The sequence below is a fragment of the Zootoca vivipara genome, chromosome 6 (assembly GCF_965207765.1).
Source record: "Zootoca vivipara chromosome 6, rZooViv2.hap1.1, whole genome shotgun sequence".
NCBI classification, from domain to species: domain Eukaryota; kingdom Metazoa; phylum Chordata; class Lepidosauria; order Squamata; family Lacertidae; genus Zootoca; species Zootoca vivipara.
Window position 1 is genome coordinate 7,266,266 of NC_142589.1, and position 24,287 is coordinate 7,290,552.

The 24,287-nt window shown below is 46.2% G+C and overlaps 2 protein-coding genes across 2 annotated transcripts in view; one reads left to right on the top strand and one right to left on the bottom strand.

Annotated features, from left to right (window-relative positions):
• The first annotated feature begins 5,494 nt into the window (after positions 1–5,494).
• On the top strand, positions 5,495–8,755 carry LOC118085985 (disintegrin and metalloproteinase domain-containing protein 21-like). The gene has a single exon (XM_060276339.2). The coding sequence runs from the start codon at positions 6,069–6,071 to the stop codon at positions 8,289–8,291; it is 2,223 nt and encodes a 740-aa protein (XP_060132322.1). The 5' UTR covers positions 5,495–6,068; the 3' UTR covers positions 8,292–8,755.
• A 600-nt stretch (positions 8,756–9,355) lies between these two features.
• TMEM116 (transmembrane protein 116) overlaps positions 9,356–24,287 on the bottom strand; it is a 31,135-nt gene continuing 16,203 nt past the window's right edge. Inside the window, exons 5-11 of the mRNA XM_035117174.3 lie at positions 24,135–24,239; positions 20,009–20,058; positions 19,094–19,177; positions 17,516–17,642; positions 15,117–15,261; positions 13,402–13,475; positions 9,356–10,133 (exon numbers count right to left, since the gene is read on the bottom strand). Of these exons, the coding sequence (XP_034973065.3) occupies positions 9,924–10,133; positions 13,402–13,475; positions 15,117–15,261; positions 17,516–17,642; positions 19,094–19,177; positions 20,009–20,058; positions 24,135–24,239 (795 nt within the window). The 3' untranslated portion in view covers positions 9,356–9,923. The remainder of the gene's footprint in view (positions 10,134–13,401; positions 13,476–15,116; positions 15,262–17,515; positions 17,643–19,093; positions 19,178–20,008; positions 20,059–24,134; positions 24,240–24,287) is intronic.

A 24,287-nucleotide genomic window follows, 5' to 3' on the forward strand; every position in this document is an offset into this window, starting at 1 on the left:
GATAGGTTGGTTTTCTTCCTTTCCTTTTTTTTAAAAAAACAAATTCATTTAACAAAGATCTGTACATATTTCTAGTTTTTTATCTTACGACATGTTTGCGTTTTACGACTTGACTGATGACGGTTTTATAGAATTATTTTGGTACAATCCCTTGTGCCGTTTAGCGCGTAAAGTGCCGCTCCAAGGCTTCTTAGGAGCTGCTGGCTTTTCATGTGGATACTTTTCCATTGCTCACTTACTTCTGGGGTTGTTTACACTTGGTTTCCTGAGCCATATTGCCTCATCAGTTGCTATGCTCCATTTTTTGTCCTTTTACTGCTATTTAGCTCATTGCTCACTTAGCTGCCTCTGCCCTAATTTTGTGTAAGTCAGGACTGGAACCCTTGCCTAACAAGGATGCTGTCTCAATGTGTAACAGCCTTTTTCTTAGTTCTTTCCAACAATTCCCAGTGGAAAGTATTAAACTGGGAGGAAGGTGCATCAAGAGGCCACCCTCCATGCTTGTTCACATCTAATAAATTGGGGCAAGGCGTAAGTACAAAACCATGATCTGACTTGGGCACCAGGAAACGATTGGAGAAGCCCTTCTCTGGACATGCCCACAAGCCAAATGTCAAGAGAAGATGGGCCTTCTGAAGTCTTGCTCACAGCAGGAAGCATTATATTCACTGATGCTGTGCAGAGCGAGGTTCATAGAATTGGAATTGGCCCAAAGAGTCGTCTCTTTTCCAACGCCCTGCAATGCAGATGGAGGCGTCTACTCAGAAGAGCCATGCTGGAGTGGAAAGAGGCTCTTGAACGCTCTTCAAAAGTTCCAGGTGAGGTGAATCTTTACCACCAGCTTGTCAGTAGCTGCCCAGCTGGAATTTACTTCTGTGTGGGGACATCAAACTATCCAGAAGCCAATGTCTCTGGTCCTGTTCTCAGTGAAATAAACAGCAGCATCTTCCCTTTCGGTATTGTTCTGCTCTGAAAATTGGCACCCGTATTCTTCAAGAATGTGACACACACCTTTGTTTTGGAACCACTGTTCCTCGATTTCCCTCCCAACGGAGGGCATTAAGAGTGACTTGGCTTGCAGTGGTGTGGTGAAGAACTCACAACAGCGGTTGCCTTGCCATTTTCTGCAGAAATTCTGTGACAACTTACATGTGCAAGGAGTAGGCTATGCCGAAACAAGTGTGTGTGGCTTTGAGGCTGTTCTTAAATTTCAGTGGCTGACCCCTCCCCGCTAGCATAAGCAGTTCCCAGAATGCTCTGTTTTCACCACTCTGGTTAACAAGATAAGTGGGTTTATTTTCAAAAAATGCCTTGTTATGCCTGCCAGCATATCTTATTTTAAAGGCGGTTAAGTGGCTGAGATCTCTGGGTTGGTTTTGGTTCTAAGTTATGTGTTTCATAATACAATACAAGGCAAGGCAGATACTGGATAGGGGTTTTGCTTTCAATGGACAAGTCCACGGGGAGCGGGTTGCTGAGGAAGACTTCCTCTTGAGAATACCAACAGCCCACTCAGTACTGCAACCACTAAGCATGTGTAGAACCTAGGCATGGGTAATTTTGTTAACTTCAGAGGAATATTCACACAGATTTGCCATCACTTTTGAAGTAAACCAGGGGAGCCCTTGCAGAGCTTCATACATACAAAGGAAACCTCTGCATCAGTAGCTGTTTTCTGAATTGGATGGACAGAAAGCAGTAAGCAAAAGGGGACAAAGTCTTGCCAAATGAGTTGTGCAACCTTCCGTTTTTCCACCCTGGCGGCGCTTCTAGGATAATGTGTTTAGAGCCACCTTCCCCAACCACGTCCTCCACATTTTTTTTGGACTGCAACTTGTATCATCCTTTTTTTTTAAAAAAAATAGTTTTCATTTTCTAATATGCAAAAAGCAGTAATAGCAATACTAAAGGCAAAAGAGAAAAAGTGATCTAAACAAGAAAGAGAATGGAATGATATGAGGCGAGAGAAAGGAGTGGTGGTACTCCAAAAACAGCGTTATAATTCCAGATGATTGTCCTTCATAAGCATATTATCTAAAGGAATCCCTGAGGTAGCTGCCAGTTGTGTTCCTTTTAATGTATGATGCAATAAAAGGATTTAGAAAAGCTGTCCTTCACTTTCGGATTGCGCAGGGTTCAGCTGCATTTTGTTATAATTTTTTCCGTTAAAGCAGTGGTCCAGATCTGGTGGTACCAAGAGTCTTGGAAATCTCCTGCAGCTGACTTCCAGCGTTTGGCCGCCATGAATGTGAACAGGAACCAATGTAGTTCTTTTTTTGGAAACCTCCATTTCTGAACCAACTTACATCATCCTTGATAGTTGGCCATGCTGTGCGGCTGATGCAAGTTGTAGTCCAACACATCTGGAGGGCACCAAGTTGGGGAAGGCAACTATAGAGGATTTGTGTGTGGAAAATCTTCCAACTTTCCCTTTGGCCAGAAAAAAACCCCCTGTTTGCAAAGGTACCAGATTCATAACAGCACCTGCCAATCATTCGTGGAACTGGAAATGCAGGTGGATTTCTTTTTTTCTGATGCAATGTTTTCCACGTTTATTTTCCCTGTTGGGATTTTCTCAGCAGCCCCTCACTATGGGGGGCATCATGTTCCAACTAGCTCAGATGAGCTTGTCTGGTTTGTTATTCAGAGAAGCAGGGACTTGTCCAGGAAAGGGGAGTTTGTTCTGAGGCTGGCTGGCAGCATGGATGAAGTTCCCTCAAAATCATCTTCCTTCACCATTTCAGTGTACCATGGTTCAGTTCGGTTCTCTCCCCCGCCCATCAGTATTATATAAATGTAAATATTATGCATTGGTGTACATAAATAATTTTACTAAAACTTTTAAAAGTATCTGGCTCTTGTTGTTTTTTGTTTTTTTAAAAAAGTTTTAGAAATTAAATTGCAGATTAGCATTTTAGCAGCAGGTATCGTCTCAAGATCAGTTGAGTGCCTCCATTGGCCAGCTTCCTCACCCCCAGCCATCTTCTGCATGGCAAAATTGGGCAGAGTAAAAAGTCTGCATTTTGTAGAATAATGAGGTCTGTTTCTAAACTCCACCAGTTTTTGATGAATAGCTTCCCATTGCCCACGTAATGCATTCAGAGCTTGTTGGCATTGGCAGTTTGGCTTATGAGGGTGCAGATCTAAATCGGAGGTGGGGAACCTGTTCTTTCCATATGTTCTCCCATCGCTGGTCTAAATGCACTTTCCATCACAGTTTTGTCTGTTGCCCCAATATATTAAGCATGTATATATGTTGCAAAGCGTTGGAACAAAGGGCTGAATGGGGCTATTATTTCTTAAGGAGTGTGCAGTGCAGTGACTTTTTCCTCCTTTGCTTATCCTTAATCCAATTATGATGGGGTGCCCAAACATTTTTCAAAGAAAGCCCAACGTTGTTGAGCTTTCTTTACAATTTTGCCCCAAAGTTGTTGAGCTTTTATAAAGGATTTTGCCCAAGTAAATGAACTGCCACAGGGGCCAGATTAAACCAAACGATGGGCCGGATTAGGCCCTGGAACGGATTTTGGACATGCCTGAATTATGAGATCAGTCTGTCCCACAGAAGACCCATGCATTGTCCATATAGCACCATCTGCACACGTCATGCCTTTCCAAAGGAGAAGGGGACAGGTCTCTGCCCCAGGCAGCTTGCAATCGACAATTCAGCACAGAAGGTATTGCAAAAGAAAAAGGGTGCAAGGGGTTGAGGAAGGATATGATTTGCTTTGCCTAGGTGTGGTTACAGGTTGAATTGCACTAAGGCATGGTCACAGAATCATAGATCCAGCTCCTTCAACCTTTCTTCACAAGGCCCTGTTTCCAGATCCTTGATCATCTTGGTTGCCCTCCTCTGCACACATTCCCACTTGTCAATATCCTCCTTAAATTGTGGCCACCAGAGGGTTCAAGCAAATACGGTTTTGAGGGGCAACTGGACAGGGAACGGGAAGGCATCAGGCAGACCCATTATCAGGAAAAGGAAGCAGGTCATTGAAATCATTGCAAACATGCAAGTGTCTCACCAGACCCAGCATTCAGTCAGTCAACCAGCTACAAATCCACCTGTTACCTAATTCAACCCACATTTTACCATCTTCCTCACAAGAATATCATGGGTGGGCTTTGTCAAAAGCCTTACTGAAATCAAGATACACTATGTCCACAGCATTCCCCCGATCCACCAAGCTCATAACTCTTCTCAAAAGAAGAAATAAGATTTGTCTGGCAAGGCTTGTTTTTGAGAGACCCACGCTGGGTCTTAGTAATCACAGCATCCTTTTCTAAATGCTCACAGACCGACTGTTGAATTATCTGTTCTAGGGCCTTTCCCTGGTATTGATGTCGAGCTCACCTGTTACCTGGGTCTTCTTTCCCCCCTTATTTGAAGATGGGGACAACATTTGCTTGCCTCCAATCTGTAGGGACTTCATCTGTTCTCCAGGAATTCTCAAAAGATCATAGACAGAGGCTCTGAGATTACATTCTCAAACTCCTTTAGTAGCCTGATCGCCGAAGAATTGATGCTTTTGAATTATGGTGCTGGAGGAGACTCTTGAGAGTCCCATGGACTGCAAGAAGATCAAACCTATCCATTCTGAAGGAAATCAGCCCTGCGTGCTCACTGGAAGGACAGATCCTGAAGCTGAGGCTCCAATACTTTGGCCACCTCATGAGAAGAGAAGAATCCTTGGAAAAGACTCTGATGTTGGGAAAGATTGAGGGCACTAGGAGAAGGGGACGACAGAGGACGAGATGGTTGGACAGTGTTCTCGAAGCTACGAACATGAGTTTGACCAAACTGCGGGAGGCAGTGGAAGACAGGAGTGCCTGGCGTGCTCTGGTCCATGGGGTCACGAAGAGTCGGACACGACTAAACGACTAAACAACAGCACCACCTTGGGTACAGCTCATCAGACCCTGGGAGCTTTGAATTTGTTTAACGTAGCTAGGTGTACCTTTCCCACCTCTTCTCCTATACTGGGCTGCAGTTCCCTCCTTGCATTGTTTATTGTGTTATCGCCAGGTTAGGCACTGATTTCCTTTTGGACAGAGGTCAAGTAGGTGCTGAGCAGCTTCCACCTTCTCTCTGTCACTCAATTTCTCCGTTTTCTCCCCGCAGAGGACCTACCACACTTCCTGTTGCTTTGAACATAGCCAAAGAAACCTTTATTATTATCTTTCACCTCTCTTGCAAGCCTGAGATCATTCTGAGCTTTAGCCCACCTGACCTTTCTCCCTGTCCCTGTCGGCTACTCATGTGTACTCTTCCTTCACAATTCCCCTTTAAACCCACAGTGTGAATGTGGCCTAGGTTAGCCCTCTTGGCCAGGATTCCAGCAATAAGTGGGTCCCGATCCACATTGAGAATAGCAAACAGCTGCTCTCTACCCTGTTCCGTGCTCTTCCAATGCCCACCTGCCTCAGCCGACGGAATGTTCCACATTCAAAAAAGCATGAGAAGCTGTTAGCCTGGTCATGGAATTTCCCACCACAGAAGAAACCACAGGAGAAGACATTTGAAGCAGGCATGTTGGTTCCTCCTCCCTTTTTGTTGTCTCCTTTGTCATCTATAAGTCTCTGGAAGTACACTTTAGAAGATTAAATGATAATTCCTTGGACTAGAGGAATATAATTATTGGGTATCTTCCTCTCTCTAGTGTCCACCCCTCCTCCTTTTGGTCCTTGGTATCACCTGGCAAGGTGACCACAACAGATTCTGAGAAGAGAAAATGGTGGCACCTAGGCCATGAAGTTGCGGAGGCGTTTAAGAGTCAAAGGTTTAAGGAAGGCCAGTGTTTTGGTTAGTTACCCTAACTCCATTTGCAAATGCCAGACCGCAGTGGGCACACCACCTTTTTAAACTCGTATCACAACCAAATGACGTCAACTGTCAAGAGAGAGGTGGTGGTAGTGGCGGGTATTGCCTTGTGTTTTCTTGAGCACACTGACAAGCTTTTAAAAGCCCCTTGAGAATTAATGATTGGTGGGGATGTTAAGTCAGAAAGCCCAGCCTGTCTCATCTCTACTCTAGGCTGTTTAAGGATAGCAAATAGTGGAAGCAAATCATGGCGCGTGGCAGTGGTGGCCTCCACAAATGGCTGTTTCTGCAGTTGATGAATCCTGTTATTTTGCTGGGGTTCCTCCTTCCCACCAGCTCATTTCCTCCTCCTGAGTCTACGTCGTACGAAGTGATTATCCCAAGGCGGTTGGTGCTTTGGGGAGGGAAAGCCAAGAAGGGTGAACTTTCTTATATCCTCAAGGTGTCAGGAAAGGACTACGTCATTCAGCTGAAGCCCAGGAAGGAGGACTTCCTGGTCAAAAACCTCCCACTCTTCACATACAGTTCCCAGGGCAGACGGATCGAAAGTCATCCCTACATCCCTGTTGAATGCTACCATGAAGGGCATGTGGATGGCATAGCCAATTCGCTTGTGGTTCTTAAGACCTGCTCTGGCTTGACAGGATTCCTAAGTATCAGAGACAGAAATTACGGCATAGAACCTTTCCACGATTCTTCAACTTTTCAGCACCTTCTCTACTTGATCAAAGAACCAAGGCTGCCAATGTGTGGAATGAGAGCTCCAGTTGCAAAGCGTCAGGCAAAAGAACGGAAGATAGAAAAGTGGCACCAGCCTGACCCGAGGCTCCCAAAATACATTGAGCTGTACGTTGTTGTGGACCAGAAGCTGTTTCAGTTTGAAGGTGCCAATGAAACCAGGATGACGTACCTCATTTTGGACATAATTAACTTAATTGATGTGCATTTCCACGAGGTGCACACACATGTTGTCCTGATCGGACTGGAGATCTGGAACACAGGCAACCGATTCGAGGTTACCAATGACATCAGGTTGCTTCTGAATGCTTTCAATAGCTGGAGAGTGAACAATATTGCGAAGTGGGTTAAGCACGACACAGCCCTGCTGTTCATTCACCAGAAGTTCCACCACACCCTCGGGAAGTCGTACAGGAATGCCATCTGCAGGCCAAGCTATTCTGCAGGGGTTATGAGCTACTTGGAGAAGAATCCAATTCTCTTTTCAAGGGCCGTTTCCCATGAGTTGGGTCACCACATGGGGCTTGAACACGACGAATCCAACTGTGTTTGTGGAGGATACAAAAGCTGTGTCATGCATTCGTACCAGGCGGAAACGAGCAAGTTCAGCAACTGCAGCATTCATACTTATGCAGAACTTGTGCTGCATGGGCACCTGGACTGCCTGGCCAACACGCCCCCCAAAACAATAGCTTTCAAGCGTTGTGGCAATGGACTGCTGGATAAGGGGGAAGAATGTGACTGTGGCAGCTTGCAGAGGTGCAGGCAGGATCCTTGCTGCAACACTGACTGCACCTTGAAGCCACATGCACAATGCTCTTCTGGGCAATGTTGTAAAAACTGTAGCTTCCTTCCAGAGGGAAACCTTTGCCGAATTCAGATCAATGAGTGTGACCTTCCTGAGTACTGTAGTGGGAAATCTGAGTGGTGCCCCAATGATGTGTACATGCAAGACGGGACGCCGTGCAGCGAACACAGCTCCCATTGTTACGCCAAGCAGTGTTGGACTCACAACTTCCTGTGTGCCAGGATCTTTGGCTATGGAGCCAGAGCGGCTAAGGCATCCTGCTTTCAGTCTCTGAATACTGTGGGGAATGAGTATGGCAACTGTGGCGGCGATTCGACAGGAAGTACTTTTGTGAAATGCCAGCCTCAAGACGTAAAGTGCGGGAGAATTCAGTGTACCAACGTCGTAGAGGTACCTTCAATACCACACTATTCCGTGACCCACACTGAGGTGTCTGGTGCTGCCTGCTGGAGCATGGCCTACCACGGCGGGACAGATTTTGTGGATCTTGGAGTGGTGCCTGACGGCACTCCATGTGACTCTGGGAAACTCTGCAAGAACCGGAAGTGCATTTCCAGGGAGAAGATAGCGTGTGATCCCAAGAAAAAGTGCAGTGACAGAGGTATTTGTAACAACCTCAATAACTGCCACTGCAACTACGGCTGGGCCCCTCCGAACTGCAGGTTTTGGGGGCCCGGGGGAAGCATTGATGGCGGGTCTCCAGTACAGACCTGGAGCCCAAGAAAAGTGGTGAAACAAACTTTTGGAACAGTGATCCCTCTAGGAATCCTGGGTCTTGCCGCTATCACTGTCATTGCGCCAAGGCTGCTGAAGCTACTAGGATGGTTTGGAAGTCAGCGTAGGCGATTCACCAGCTCACGGGTTGGAGAGAATCTGCAGGGCAGCGGCCCAGCTGTTGACAAAACTTTGGATTCCAAAGAGTAATGCTTGTGGACATTTCAAGGCATCCTTGGATCGACTGCACTCCAAAGCATCCATAATAAAGCAGAGGTTGGTGGCATGTGGACCCCAATTCCCATCATCCCTGGACTGCTGACCATGCTGTGCCAGTGGCTGATGGGAACTGTAGTTCAGCCATATGCAAGGGGGGCACATGTTCCCTCATCCCAGAAATAAATTTCCCCTGTATATAGTCCTTATAATAGGAGCAGTTGTAATGCTGTCTTTGCTCCAATAAAATTTGCATTTCCCCCCCAGTTGCGAAAGCCTTAAGAAGAATGCACCGAAATAGTTTAATGAAATCAAATGTTACACTCCGTGCTGTGTAACCTGGCAGTAGTAAAACAGTTTGTCCTTGTTGGGTGACTAAACTTAGAACTTCGAGGGCCATCTAAGTATCATTTCACTAGCATTTAGGAACTGGGTCTGCACAATAAACCATGTGTACAACCTTGGCTTCCCCTCACTTGCACTTTTCATCCAGGGTGAAACAGCAGACGTAATGTGAGAAGAGTCCTGCCGAGTCAGGCCAATGGCCCATCAAGTCCAACATCCTGTTCTTACAGTGGCCTAACAGAGGCATGTGGTAAACTCACTAGCAGGACCTGAGCACAAGATTCCCTTCCTGCAGTTTGTGGGGCAGGGCTGGGGGCAGTTTTGGTCCAAAGCGGCTGGAGGACATCATGTTGGCAAAAACTGAGCAAATGATGGAGGAGAGACATGCTTGTGGCTGCTCAAGCTTGCCCAGGAAGGAGTCCCATTGCAGGAGTGGCACTTGCTTCCAAATAAGCATGCAGAGATGTGCACAATTCGCAATGTATTCAAAGGGCCCCCTCGATGTGTACAAGCGTGTACACACACACACACACACACAAAATTGTGTGGTGTGTGTATGAGTCAGTGATGGTGCAGTAGTTGGAGAGCTGGACTAGGTCTGGGAGAGAGTTGGGTTCAAATCCCCACTCACACACGAAGCTCACAGGGTGGCCCTTGTGCCAGTCACAGTTTCTCTGCCTAATAATAATAATAATAATATCCAAGACAATAAATGCCGCATGTTCCCTTTTGTCTTTACTGTCGAGCAGAAAACGACAAAAACAAGCAGCTCTGGGGAAGAAAAGTCGGCCCCACAGCAGCCTATTATCACGCACATCCAGATTCCAACACAGTCCTGGTATAATCTCCTGTAGTTGCAGAATTAAAAGAGGCTCCCTCCCTCTCACCCATATAAATAATGGTTGTCAAACACACCATCCAGCTCCCATGATGAAGCCTCAGTTTTCCTGCTCCACCAAAAGCCTCATGGGGGAGAGGGTGCCATTGCCGCTGGCCAGTCGCGGTCTTGCTCCGTGTGCCGGCTGTAGACCCAGTCCTTTTTCTGAATGCCAGAGTTCTTGCCCGTGCCCTCCCACCTCGTAGGTTACGGGGCGCTGGACTGGATAAGGCCTCTTAACTTGGCAGGGCATGGGTGGGATCAGGTGGGGAGCCTGGTGGGCCAAGGTGGCTGGGCTGCCCATTTCCTCCTCTGGCAATATGTGGCAGCGAGGAGGGTGCCAAAGGAATGGGAAGGAGTGAGTTTCGGGTGCTCAGCTAGAGGGACTCCAAAAGCTCCCTTGCTCACAGCACCGTGGAGCCTGCAGCGGACTTGGCCTCCGCCTGGCGGCCAGCGGCAGGGAGTGTGCTTTCGTAGAACCTCTTCTGGGACCGCAGGAGTGGCGTCTGGGTCTCGCCATCTTGGCAGGCCCTGCGCTTCATGCAGCGGAACGTATGCTGGGTCCAGCAGGAAATGGCGCAGTTCAGGAGGCCCTGGGATGACGCCGTCAGGGCCTAGGAGAGATGGGGAGACGGGCAGGGTCAGTGGCTGCAGCAGAACTGGAGAGCAGCAGAATTCCAGTTGAAGCAGCAGAATCCGGCGGTGCCATTTCAATCAGCTCTATTTTTTCTCAAGACTATGAGGACTAGCACCTTAATTTACCTTTTGGGGGAAGGACCACAACGTAGCAGTAAAGCCCTTGATCTGCATGCTGAAGGTCTTGGGTTCAATCCCTGGCACCTCCAGGTAGGTCTGGGGCGACTGGGAGGGACCCTTGCCTGAAAGCCACTGGTCCAACTCCATGAAATACTTTGCATTCATGTTGAGGCTTAGTCCGTTTCCAGCCTCTCTGGAGTCTCCTATCCTCACTGTTGCTGCTGTTTACTGTGCTTTTCTTTGGCTATCACCCTCTTTTACTCCCTTAAAGGTATTCCTTCTCCTTATCCACATCTTTAAACAGACAAAAAGGCCGCCTCTGAAATTGTTTGCCTCAGCTTCCCCCTGCCCTTCATACCTTCTGCATTCGAAACAAGGTGCTCTTATCGCTGCCCCTCCCCAATATAAATCTTTGACATGAAATAACATGAATACTACCCACGACCTGTCTTGGGCCAGTTGTCTTGGACCTGTTGGTCATCCTGACTCTCAGCCTGACATACCTCACAGGGGAAGAGTGTAGATTGTCACCTGAGCTCTTTGAAGAGAAGATACTGGGGTAGAAATCCCATAAACCGAGTGGCCCCAAAGAGCAGCCACCTCCCCCCCCCAAAAAAATCTCCATTTGCTTTTCAGAAGGAGCACCCCACTGCCATTTTGAAAGACGAGTAGAACCTTCAACAAAACGTTCAGCCCCTTCCCCTCCCCTCCTGGAAATGGCCTAGTTAAGCATGACAATTCCATTTCCTTCTCCATCCTGTTTTTTTCTATAAAAACAACAACCCACCTGCCCAAAAGCAAAAGTCGATCAGCAGTGTGTAGCTCCTGAACAAGGCTCAGTACACTTGCCAGGTCAGGAGCGCCCCCGTCCCCGTCCCAAACTTGAGACCCGGGAGGCAGAGGGTGCTGGAGATTATCTCTGCGCTCCCTCCCACCACTGAGCCCTGAAGATGGAAAGAGGAGGGAGCGGAGGCGGGCAGGACCCTACAAGCCTAGGCCATAAGTTGTAGCCAGCTCACACAGGGCTGAAGCTAACAATCTGCACGCAGAGTCGTCTTTAGAAAAAAAATCATTTTTGAAAAAGGTACTCTCACCCAGCTGGAGATGACGGGGCAAACCTGTTCTGTCTTCCCTGGGCTGTTTTGGCATTCCCCCACCCTGACATATTTCCTGAACTTCTGCAAACCTTGGGTGATGCTTTTCTCCCTCTCGGAAGGCGGACAGTGCAGTTGGCAGGTAGAGAATGAGTTCGCTATTAGTTTTTAAGGTAAAGGTAAAGGGACCCCTGACCATTAGGTCCAGTCGTGACCGACTCTGGGGTTGCACGCTCATCTCGCATTATTGGCCGAGGGAGCCGGCGTATAGCTTCCAGGTCATGTGGCCAGCATGACAAAGCCGCTTCTGGCGAACCAGAGCAGCACATGGAAACGTCGTTTACCTTCCCGCTGTAGCGGTTCCTATTTATCTACTTGCATTTTGACGTGCTTTCGAACTGCTAGGTGGGCAGGAGCTGGGACCAAGCAACGGGAGCTCACCCCGTCACAGGGATTCGAACTGCCGACCTTCTGATCAGCAAGCCCTAGGCTCAGTGGTTTAACCACAGCGCCACCTAGTTTTTAGGATTCATTTTAATGTGGCTTTATTACCCCAGCTGCAGTTGGGGCAAAGGGCCCACCCTGCAGGGCTAGCCCAGAGGCCCCATTGTCCGCAGCCCTGGTCATGTCAGTGGTGCCGGCGGGCGTTGACCTGAGGCTCACGCTGCCCGTTTTATTTTTATTTTCCTTGCATTGACAGCTTCCGTCACAGAGCCCAGAGGGATGCAAATGTAGTCAAAACTTCCTGTTCCTCCTGGCTGCAGCATCCTTCCTTTTGCATGTGATAGAAGGTGGGCATGGTCTTACCTGTCCAGGTAACAAAAGGACAAGTCACGCAGCACACCTCCTTCTTTTTCACTTCCTTTGTCGTTTGACCAGCTTTTAGCTAGGACTGCTCTGCTAGCTCTCAGCCAGCAGCAGCACTGGGATTATTCCCCCACTAGTGTCATTCAGCCCGTTTAATAAACGGGCACTAGAATATGCCGCTTCGTTGGGGCGCTCCGCTAAGCCCAGCTGGCCAACGGGCGCCCAGGAGAAGGCCGCGATTCTTCTGAGGACTGCGAGGGAAACGGTAGGCAGAGGGGTGGGTGGTGGGTGGGGAGAGCACGCGCGCGAGTGTGCGTTCCAAGTCTCTGCGTCCAATCCCTGTGTCCGTGGGGCACATGCGCAGTAGCGCAAACCCAGGGACACAGGGAATACTGGACGCAGAGACATTTGCACTTTATTATATAGGATATGGGGTAGATCCACATGTACATATTTGTAACTAAGTCTGCCTTCAGGGATCCAACTGTGAACTGATGTGAGTAAACTTATTTTATCATCTGTGAATAAGACTGTGGCATCTTTATTCTTTTTAAGAGGGATTCAAGGGAATTTACCAGGAACATTCAATTCAATCTGAGACAGATTGAATTGTATAATAGAGGCTCACACGAGCCTGCAACCAGCTGTCTGCTGTGCATGGATAAAGGAACTTGGTAGCGCAGGTTAGGAAGGATATTAATAAACAATATATCCTCTCCTGCCACCCTGAACATTCCCACAATCACCTGCTCAGGCACTGACAAGCCCCTTGTTTTCAGCGAGGTCACAGGGCAGCTCCCATTTGAACCAGCACTTTTTCCAGGGCTGTATTTCTCAGAACCGTATTCATTTTAAAAATAAACAACTGTACATAAAGCCATGCAATGAAAACCATGTAAAAATGTTAAAATCAGAAGTCAGGTAACTCTTGTGGGGGGAAAAATGCACTATTAATTGCCTACATAAGCCTGATGGAAAAGAAAAAAAATTCAGCAGGCATTGAAAACCTGGCACAAAAGAACACCTGCTAAATCTCTAGTGGCAGAGTGTTCCACAGGCTTGGGCCAACGATACTAAAGTCTCTGCTTCTTCTTGTTGTCAAATTTGCCTCATCAACTCGGGGAACAAGCAAAGACTCTCCTGCATGTGATCGAGGGTTCAGGCGATCTCTGAGGGACTCTGGACCTAAGTTGTTCAGGGCTTCGAAAATTAACACAATGCTTACCTCTAAAACACAAAATCCCATGTACAGCCTGGTGTGCTCCAAAGATGTCAGTCTGAAGATTCCAAGGATAAAGGCTGGAAAAATGGGGAGGGGAGGACTCAAAAACAGCCACCAATAAAATCGCATCGCATCGCTGTAGCCCCAAAGTGACTTCAGCCAGGCACAGCTAGGTGTTTTTATTTCCCCAGCCAATTATTCGTTTTACTTATTAAACCTGTATCCTCTCAAAGAAGTCCCAGGGTGGTAAACTTCAAAACTTTAAAGCAGGCTTCCTCAACCTCGGCCCTCCAGATGTTTTGAGACTACAATTCCCATCATCCCTGACCACTGGTCCTGCTAGCTAAGGATGATGGGAGTTGTAGGCCAAAAACATCTGGAGGGCCGAGGTTGAAGAAGCCTGCTTTAAAGAATACAACTGAAAATACAATACTTTTAAAACAATTTAAACCAGGGCTTTTTTTCAGCTGGAATGGCTCCTCTCTGGTGGGCGCCACTGCTAGTATAAGAGAACAAGGGAGGTGTTCATGGTGAGTGGCCCCTGGAAGGCTGTCCACGAGAGACTGCGGCCCTCAAGGTGACAAAGGTCACCCACCCCTGCTTTACATATAACACCCTTTCCCCACTGCCAGATGTTTTAACAATAATTTGAGAGCTTTATCAATTAACCTGAGCCACTGAGGAATCCAAGTTGCTAAATATGCCCCTGGATTTTGTGGGCTCAGAATTCAGCTGAAAAGTCCAACGCACTTATTTATTCATTTTAAAAAAAACAATACATGCCAACACACCTCTTTGTTTTTCATCTTCACGTTTACAAATATAAGCTTGCTTCTTTCCTATTCTACCCCCTCGTATTTAGATCACAAGTTTTTCATTTTGAAAAACTGCATCCATAAAATCCTTACGAGTTTCAGGCTCTCTCTAAACAAAATTTCAGTGATAAGGAAAGGGAAACACAGGGAGAAATCTAGCTCTGAAGTGGGTGTGCTTAGCACAACTTGCCCTGCCTCAGAAGCAGAGCAATTTTTGGTGGGTCTTTAAGTGGGTGTCCCCCCCCCCCGGACACTGTATAGAATAATAATAGTTTTGTTTGTTTATCTTTTTTGGTGGGGATTTAAAAGCCTGCAGATTATTATTGATCCAGAATGTCAAATAACACTGGTACAAGAGCATTAGCATATTAGACAGGCAAGTTAATTCATGGAAGTTCACAAAAGGACATTTTCCAGTCTCCAGCTCCTCTCCCCTTTCATCCAACTTACATCCCCCAAAAACCTTTCTGGAGCTTCCAAGCTCTAAAGGTAAAGGGACCCCTGACCATTAGGTCTAGTCGTGGACGACTCTGGGGTTGCGGCGTTCATCTCACGTTACTGGCCGAGGGAGCCGGCGTACAGCTTCCAGGTCATGTGGCCAGCATGACTAAGCCACTTCTGGCGAACCAGAGCAGTGCATGGAAACACCGTTTACCTTCCCTCTGGAGCGGTACCTATTTATCTACTTGCACTCTGATGTGCTTTCCAAGCTCTAGAGGCCCCTAATTTTCCAGAATGCCTTTTTTTTGTGGGTTATCGGGAGAAAGGGTAAGACGGAACATCGTTTTATTTATTTCCTTTAAATTAACTTATCTGAGAGGGCAAGCCACATATATATCTGTATCTACTTATCTGGGAGTAACTCTCATTGACATACTAGACACGTAACAAGGCTTTCCTTACCTGGACCCCAGGAGCAAAAAAATATCATGGGGTACAAAAACACTCTTTGCTCTACCATCTTAATCATTGCCCACTCCTGATCGCCCATGTAGCCGGTTGAATTCAGAAACCTCTTGTACAGCCCCCGGGCTCGGATAAGCAAAACCTGCAGAAAAACCAAAACCAGTTATCAGAATCTACTAGTTCCTCCTGATCACGTTTAATGAGGAGGGGCTTGGGCTCTAAGCCCCAGGCAGCCATGAAGCCCAGGATTTTTTTTTAAATAAACTTTATTAATTCACTTTAAAAACAATACAATAAAAGAAAGTCAGTACAATTTCTTCCCAAATCTTATTACATAAATCAAAACCTCATATATAAATAAAATCCACTTCCAAACTTTAATACATCGCTTACCTCTCAAACTCTCTCATTTCTTGCGTTACAATTATCCTGAAACCTATCTTTTTATAAATTTCTTTCTTATCACATTTCCCTTGTAATTCCCCTGTGATCCTCTAAGCTAAGCAAACCACTAATTCTGTTTTTATATTTTTCTTCCTAAAATAATCATCTACATATTCCCATTTTTTAATTAGTCTTTGTTTCGGTACATACACCCTGACTTCCTCAGAGGAAGGTGTTGCTATAAATCTCACTAACATGAGCAATACACTCAATGTGTAAATAAAATAAAATTCAGCACAACCTTCTGCCTATAATAGCAATGAAGTAGATGAAACAGGGAGCACTAAAAATACAGCAAAATAGCATCTGGCAAGTGAGTTACATTTAGGGTGGGCGATATATTGATACAGCGTCCAAAACTGGTTTTGAAGCCTATACTGCAATATCGGCACCATAGTTTTTGACCTGGCAATATATCACAAAACATGGTGTGTGTGTGTGTGTGCGCGCTATGCAAAAATCACAATGTGGGGGAAATAGTGAAGCCAGCCAATGCCTCTACATAGCTCCAGACTTATTTCAGACAACGTGCTGAATCGGTCTATTGCTAAGTTTAGCTGGTGATATATTGCGATGTTGAAAACCACAGTCCTATATATGCAAAACCACATATACTTGAACTGACCCTCCTTACCTTCCTGAGCCTGCGCGAGAGCAGACCTTACCCCGCAAGCAAGGCAGAGAGCTTTTAAGCACTCTGCTTTCCTTACTGGGCAAGTCTCATTCAGCACACAAGCTCTGGGATGCTCTCACGAGATCTTGCAGGGCCATCTAAGTTCCTGTGAAATCTCATGAGAGCATCCCAGAGCCAAGTAAGCAATGTGGCTGCTTAAAAGCTCTTTCCAAATCAGGAAAACGCAGCACAAAATGAGCTTTTACGCTCTCCGCCTTGCATTCAATTAATTTGCAAGGTTTCAATTTGTAGGGTTGAAATTGTGCAAGTCAATTGCCCATAAGATGCAATTGCACTGTATTGCAAAAATGGTATCTCACACCGATACGCCCCATCCTACATTGGCTCTTCCTAGTCATCAAAATGCTAGAGAATGTTGGGGTCTCATCGGCATGTGGTGGGCATGTGGGAAAGCGGCTCAGTTCCAGGAAGAATTTGTTGAAATAAAAGCAAATACTGAACCAAGCACTAAATGTCCAGAGCTGGCTCTGCTCAGCCTTTTTGCAAGAGGCACTAAGTTACAGTTCAATTCAAACCCCTGGTGGCCAGGCTCGTAATAATGAGATGCTGGAAGAATCGGGGGGGGGGGGGCTGCTTCTTTGACAAACTGGTACAATGAAGTATGTTTCGCAACACTTGTGGAAAAATTGACTTAACAGAATAAAATTCACACATGGTTTAAATCACACAGACTCTTTTGCAATAGATTGGCACAGCTTTATTATGTACACAGCTAAAAATGAAAACAGAGGACTGTCTTCACATTATGAAACTGTTGGGTTAGCATGAACTGTATAGTTATGGGTTCGCAGGGAGCAAGGGTCTCCTAAAATTCCTGGGTGCCCGGTTCTCCCCACAATTTCTGAAATTAGTTAATAAGGGGTTCAATCAAAGGATTTGGCACGGCCTAAAAAATAAGTCAAGCCAGCTTCCTCGGGAGATTGGCTGAGAGAGGTGCCATTGAAGAATAAAAACAGGCAATGGCAGAGACATCACCCTGAGATGGTATCTGAAGAAGTGTGCATGCACACGAAAGCTCACACCAATAACAAACTTAGTTGGTCTCTAAGGTGCTACTGGAAGAATTTTTTAAAAAAATTTTCGACTACGGCAGACCAACACGGCTACCCACCCGTAACTGAATCCCTCCTGTTTTAGACCACACCCTGGCTTCTGGAATACCTCCCTGCCCACACCTGTAATTCCAGATCACCTGGAGCCCAGCTCTGCTTTTTCTGAGGCCAACTTTTTTTTTGCAATGAGTGCCTGTGTCTCTTACCAGGATAGCAATGAAGCTGGCCAGGAATGAGATGAGAAATACTCCGATGCCATAAGAGAACATCACACTGCAAGGAAGTTGATGGGGACCGGTGATGAACTTGACTTCCGTGTGCATCAAGAGGCACCTGCCGGACAGAAAGGTAGAAGGGGACCTTAGTCCCTGATAAAGCACAATATGGACTCACAGGCCAGTGGGACAGGCTGCAGAGGCTCACACAGGCAGGGCCAGTCATTGTCAAAAGGAGGCACCCCAAGTAGCCTGATCGCTGTAGCCCATGAGTGGATAACTTCGAGGCTGGATTACTGCAACACGCTCAATGTGGGGCTGTCCTTGGAAGCTTCTGCTGGTGGCCAGAGTGTTGATGGGCCACCTGGCTGACATCTCCAACTGGGCCAGGTTGAAGCTCCTTGTATTATTTTACAAATCCCTGAATGACACAGGTCCAGGGTACCTCAGGGGCCACCTGAACACTTATACCCCAGCTTGAGATCACCTGCAGGAGCACTGTTGCTCCCTCCCTGAGTTGGCGAGGCTCATCTGAGATCGACACAGAAGCGAGCCTTTAGTGTTATTAGCCAGCTCCTGCGTAAGGCTCCGACGAGAGAGAGTCAACTTTCACCTTTTATACCAATTTACTGAAAATTTTTCTTTGCAGCCAGGCTTTCTTTTTTTCTTTTTCTTAAAAAATGTATTTTTCTTTTTATTTATTTAAACAAGAACATACACCGCAACAACACACAAGAACAGAAGAACAAAAAAATTGAATGAAAACTAAGATTAAACATGCACACAAAATACAAATTTGGTTGTTTCATTCACATTCTGTGGGGAAAATATGATTGGTGTTGTGTTGGGGTGGTAATAAGGTTTGCAAAAAGAGATGTTTTATTTATAAATATCTGGATCTAATGAAATTCTCACTTAAAGCTGTAAGAGCTGGTCTTCCTTAAGCTGAGGTTTTAAAGCAGAGGTTGGATGGCCATCTGTCATGGATGCTTTAGCCAAGATTCCTGCATTGCAGAGGGTTGGACTAGATGACCCTCGGGGTCCCATTCTATGATTACTAAGAGTCATTTGGACCTTGTAATCATTAATATACAAAATTAAATTTTGCAACGTATTTGAAAATGAAGCTTTTTTTGTTTGCCTTCTACTGTACCTTGATTTTTTAGTTCTTTTTTTCAGCAGTAACTACAGACCAGATTTAGCTATACCATAAATCCTTAGTTAATCCATCTACTGTAAATACTTCCATTTTCTTGTGATAACCCTCCTGGCAGCTAACAATTAATACATATTCAATTCCACAGCCAAACCATCTTCATTTGGCCCACCCTATACCCCCAGTAATGCTAAGGAAGGAATTGGTATGCTGCTTATGAAGAAAATTAAGAAGCGTTTTCCGTAATGGCCAGCTGACAAAGTGTTTTAATTTTTATTATACTATCATTGTTGCAAACTGCTTTGATTTTTTAAAAAAAAATGAAATAAATGTCTAATTGTTTGAGGGCTCTATTCAGTGCTGTGGAAGGTGATTCATTCAGCAACAGCTAAAGTACAGTCAGTTTGACTCACCCATGTTCCGCAGTGAAGTTCTGAAAACATTCGTAATAGTTGCCCAGCCCAAACACGGGAACCATCAATAAGAGAGGGACAAAGCTGGAAGAAGAAAGGGACAACAAAGAAACAGCCCAGAGTTTGAATCTGCTTCAAATGGAATCAGATCTTTGGGCCACCTTTGACTACACCAGACATTTAAAGCACTACATTTAAAGCACTACCACTTTAAACAGTCCTGGCTTCCCCCAAAGAATTATGGGAGCTGTAGTTTGTTAAGAGTGCTGATAGTTAGCTGTTAGGCGACCCCCATTCTCCTCCCAGAGCTGCCATTCCCAGAGTTCCTTGGGCATGGAGACTAACTGTTAAACCACTCTGGGAATTAGAGTGTAATAAGAGAGGAAGAAAAACCTTTCTTTACCAACCTTCTCCACTAACCACATTGTTGTTTGCTTGGTTGCTTAAATATATACTAAAGGTAAAAGGTAAAGGGGCCCCTGACCATCAGGTCCAGTCGTGTCCGGCTCTGGGGTTGCGGCGCTCATCTCGCTCTATAGGCCGAGGGAGCCAGCGTTTGTCCGCAGACAGCTTCCGGGTCATGTGGCCAGCATGACAAAGCTGCTTCTGGCGAACCAGAGCAGCGCACGGAAACGCCGTTTACCTTCCCGCCGGAGCGTTCCCTATTTATCTACTTGCACTTTTGACGTGCTTTCGAACTGCTAGGTGGGCAGGAGCTGGGACCGAGCAACGGGAGCTCACCCCGTTGCAGGGATTCGAACCGCCGACCTTCTGATCAGCAAGCCCTAGACTCTGTGGTTTAACCCACAGCGCCACCTGGGTCCCTAAATATATACTACTTTTTCTTTTTAAAAAACAAAACAAAACCTTTCTTTCTGAATGGAGGAATCCCTATTCCAAACCATTTAAACTTACCCGGAAAAAACGATAGCTGCTTGGCCAATGTGATTTGCGTAGCTTAGAATCTACAAAAGAAAGGGGGGGGAAACCACACACAAGGGGTTTAACTGCTTTGTATAGTTTTGACACAAGACGGGGAATCACCATTTTGATATGCATAAAACAACTGTGTGTGACAGTAAGCCATCATCTTATGCTCATTTGACTTTCAACTACACACGGATGGAGGTGGGCTGGCTCAAATTGCGTGAGTCGATTCTCAACCAAGTCGGAGAGCTTAGAAGCTCTTTCCACACCAAGCCTGCAATGAAGTTACATAGAGGTAAAGACAGGTGTTCTTCCAGCCACTGGGAAGTTTCAAAGTAAGAAAGGGATCCCTAAGGGTCATCTTGCCCACCCCCTGCGATTTTGGAATCACAGCTCAAGAATCCTTGGCAGGTGGCCATCCAACCTTGCTTAAAAACCTCCAGTGAAGGAGAGTCTGCCACCTAATTCTTCCCACTGTTAAACATGTCTTGCCTTCAGAAAGTGCTTCCTAAAGGAAACTCCTTCCTGGTCATTTGAATTCATTGATTCGATCCTCTCTTCTGGAGCAGCAGAGAAAACAAGCTCATTCCATCTTCCCTGTGGCAGCCCTTCAGATGTTTGAAGATGGCTCTCATATCTCCTCTCGGACTCATCTTCTCCAGGCTAAACATCCCCAACTTCCTCAACCATTCCTCATCTGGTTTGCAGACCCTTTCCTCCTGAGTCTTGTGGCTGCTTTGGGTGCCCAGGCACACACTACTACACTGTGGCTTTGTGGTCCAGGCCTGAATCTTTAGGTGCCTGGGGGCAGCTTGACTTCAGCATCTCCAGCTATTGGAGGGGAAAGGGGTGGGTGGGGAGTAGATGCTTGAGAACCAGGAAGAAGGGGCTGACAAGGGACTATCCCACACCAAGGAGACAAATAACTTGTTATGCAATGGGAGTGTTTCCCTTTCTTTCTCTTTCAGACCTGGGTGACCTGCCTCAATCAGTCTGGCCAATGTTGGGAGTTGTAGTTCGCAACGAAGGGGGAGAAATTTGCTACTCCATGAATGCAAACTCTTCCCAATGCACAACTCACAAACTCCAGCCCCATCAGGCCTCCTCTTCCCCAATTTGTCTTTCAAAGCCATCCAAGTTGGCGGGCATCCCTGCCTCCCCTGGAAGTGAGTTCCACTCTTTAACCACATGTCACGCGAAGAAGGACCTTCTTGTATCTGTTCTGAATCTCACAACATTCAGCTTCATTGGATGTCCACGAGTTCTTGTGTTAGGAGAAAGGGAGAGAAAGGTTTCTTTGCCAGCTCTTTGGTTGTTTGCTATTGGTAAGTAACGGGAAATGCTTTACCAACCTAGCAATCCAGCTCACAAGTGGTGCAGCTGCCTCCACCTGCAGAAACTACACAGAAGGCTCCTTGTGTTCCTCGAGGCAGCGCTGTCCGTTCCGAGTTGAGCCAGTTGTGGAGGGACTGCTGATCACAGAGCAGGTGAAGTATTTACTGAGGTTTGTCTTTTTCTCAGAACTGTGTCCCTCTGTTCCCAAAACAGTGACGCTTGCTCCTCAAGAGTGTTGTTCAAGGGCAGGTGACGACAAGGGAGCGGTTTTGCCTCTGCCTCCGCCCAGGACAACCTGCTCTGCTCGGTTAACTGACACTGCAAACAGCAACCATTCCTTTGCTGGCCACCCTAAACAACACCCAGCAAACATTACATGGCTATGCATGGATGCAAGTAGGGTTGGCCAGACTCAATAGAGGACAGGACTTCTGTGCCTTTAATTGCCCTGCTCTCTTTTGAGTCTGGAAAACCTTAAAGAGAAACCAGCAGACCCTTTGCTTGGAAATTAAACAAAGGGTCTGCTGGTTTCTCTTTAAGGTTTCCAGACTCAAAAAGAGAGCAGGGCAATTAAAGGCACAGAAGTCCTCTCCTCTATTGAGTCTGGCAACCCTAGATGCAAGTCTATGCGTCACTTTCCCATCAGTGAGCAGATTAGCAGGTACAAGATAATAAATAATAATAATAATAATAATAATAATAATAATATATTATTTATACCCCGCCCATCTGGCTGGGTTTCCCCAGCCACTCTGGGCGGCTTCCAACAGAAAAATAAAACACAATAATCTATTAAACATTAAAAGCCTCCCTGAACAGGGCTGCCTTCAGATGTCTTCTAAAAGTCTGGTAGTTGTTTTCCTCTTTGACATCTGTTGGGAGGGTGTTCCACAGGGCAGGTCCAACCACTGAGAAGGCCCTCTGCCTAGTTCCCTGCAACTTGGCTTCTCTCAACAAGGGAACCGCCAGAAGGCCCTCGGTGCTGGACCTCAGTGTCCGGGCAGAATGATGGAGGTGGAGACGCTCCTTCAGGTATACTGGACCGAGGCCATTTAGGGCTTTAAAGGTCAGCACCAACACTTTGAATTGTGCTTGGAAACGTACTGGGAGCCAGTGTAGATCTTTCAAGACCGGTGTTATGTGGTCTTGGCGGCCCAGACAAGCCCAGACACCATGACTTTTCACCAACAGACACTCAGAATTTTCTGCTTGTAACAGCGTGAATCTCACATCAAGGATCAATGCTTGAGATCCAAAGTATTTGTAGTAGCCTGCTGTAGGAGGCTGTGTCACATGATGCAGGTCATATGATTGTATGTCTCAGGCCAGTTATGTTTTTCATGCTAGTAGATCATTAACCAAAGGAGCAAACATCTTACTTGCTTTTTTAATAATGCTCCCTGAAATTCTGTGTTCAGGAAAGCAAGGAAGGTGTCAAACCGGCCAGCAATATAGCAGAATGAACAGGCCGTGGTGGGAGGTAGAGAGAAACTACAAGCGGACAAGGTGGGCTCTGTTTTTGTCCATGAAATTTCTGAGAGCCTCCATGGGCATGCACCATATTGTTAGGGTTATACACACCACACCACAACCTCACAAAAAATGTCCCCTGCACTGTATGGAGAGAAAAAAAATAGAGGGGAATCACTCCCGGAATTTGCAGACATCAAATCCATGTTCTCTAAGAATGTTTGAAGAGCCTTTTGGATCAGGCCAATGGCTCATCATCTAGTTCGGGATCCTGTTCTCACAGCAACCACCCAGATGCCCGTGGGAAACAGGACCCAAACACTAGAGTGCTTTCTCTGCCTGGGTGCTCCAGCGACTCATTTACAGGAGCAATTCTGCTTCTGACTGTGGAGGCAGAGCATAGCCATCGTGGCTAGTAGCCACTGATAGCCATTTCCTCTGTGAATTTGTCTAACTCTCTTTTAAATCCGTCCAAGCTGGTCATCACTGCCTCCTGTGGGAGGGAGTTTCATAGTGCTGCATGGATTTTGTTAATTTTAATTAATTTTAACTGTGTGTGTGTGTTTATTGCATTTAGGTCCCATCTTTTCCTCCAAGGAGCTCAAGGTGGCATACATGGTTCTCCTTGTCATTTAAATCCCCACCAATGAGGTAGGTTAAGCTGAGAAGCAGTGACTGGCCCAACGTCACCCAGTGAACTTAATGGCTGAGTGGGGATTTGAACCCTTGTCTCCCAGGTCCTAGTCCAAAACTCTAATCGTTATGTGCCACTCACCTACACTTCAATACAAACCCACACCCATATACATTTATATGAAGCTGCCCATCTTTCCCAATACAGTGGCACCTTGGTTTAAGAACAACTTAGTTTATGAACAACTTGGATTAAGAACGCTGCAAACCTGAAAATAGGTTTTTAGGTTTGTGAACTTTGCCTTGGAAATAAGAACATGTTTTGCTTCCTGTTGAGTGTGTTCCATTTGTAAATTGAGTCCCCTGATGCTATGGGAAAGCACGCCTTGGTTTAAGAATGCTTTGGTTTAAGAACAGACTTCTGGAACAGATTAAGTTTATAAACCAAGGTACCACTGTATTGCCAGTGAGTGTTTAGGGTTTGCCTTTTCTTCAAAGCATCATAACAGCCCACAGGAATCATGTCAGTATCAGTTTTAATGTTTTGCATTTTGTTATTATGCACTGACTCTATTTCTTTGTCACAATCTGTGTGAATCGCATATCTTTTGCCACATCAAGCGGTGTACGAAGTCATTCTTTAAAATATGCAAGCTGTTACCAAAACGAAATTTACCTGGGGTGGCCGGTTTTGTAGATTCTGGTTATATTTCATCTTCAGATCTATGTAAAGGTGCCAGATGTAATTGACAGTATACAAGAAGGAGGCAACATAGAAGATCTGGGGAAAGGAGGAAGAACATGGTTGTGCAACATGCATGACCCACAA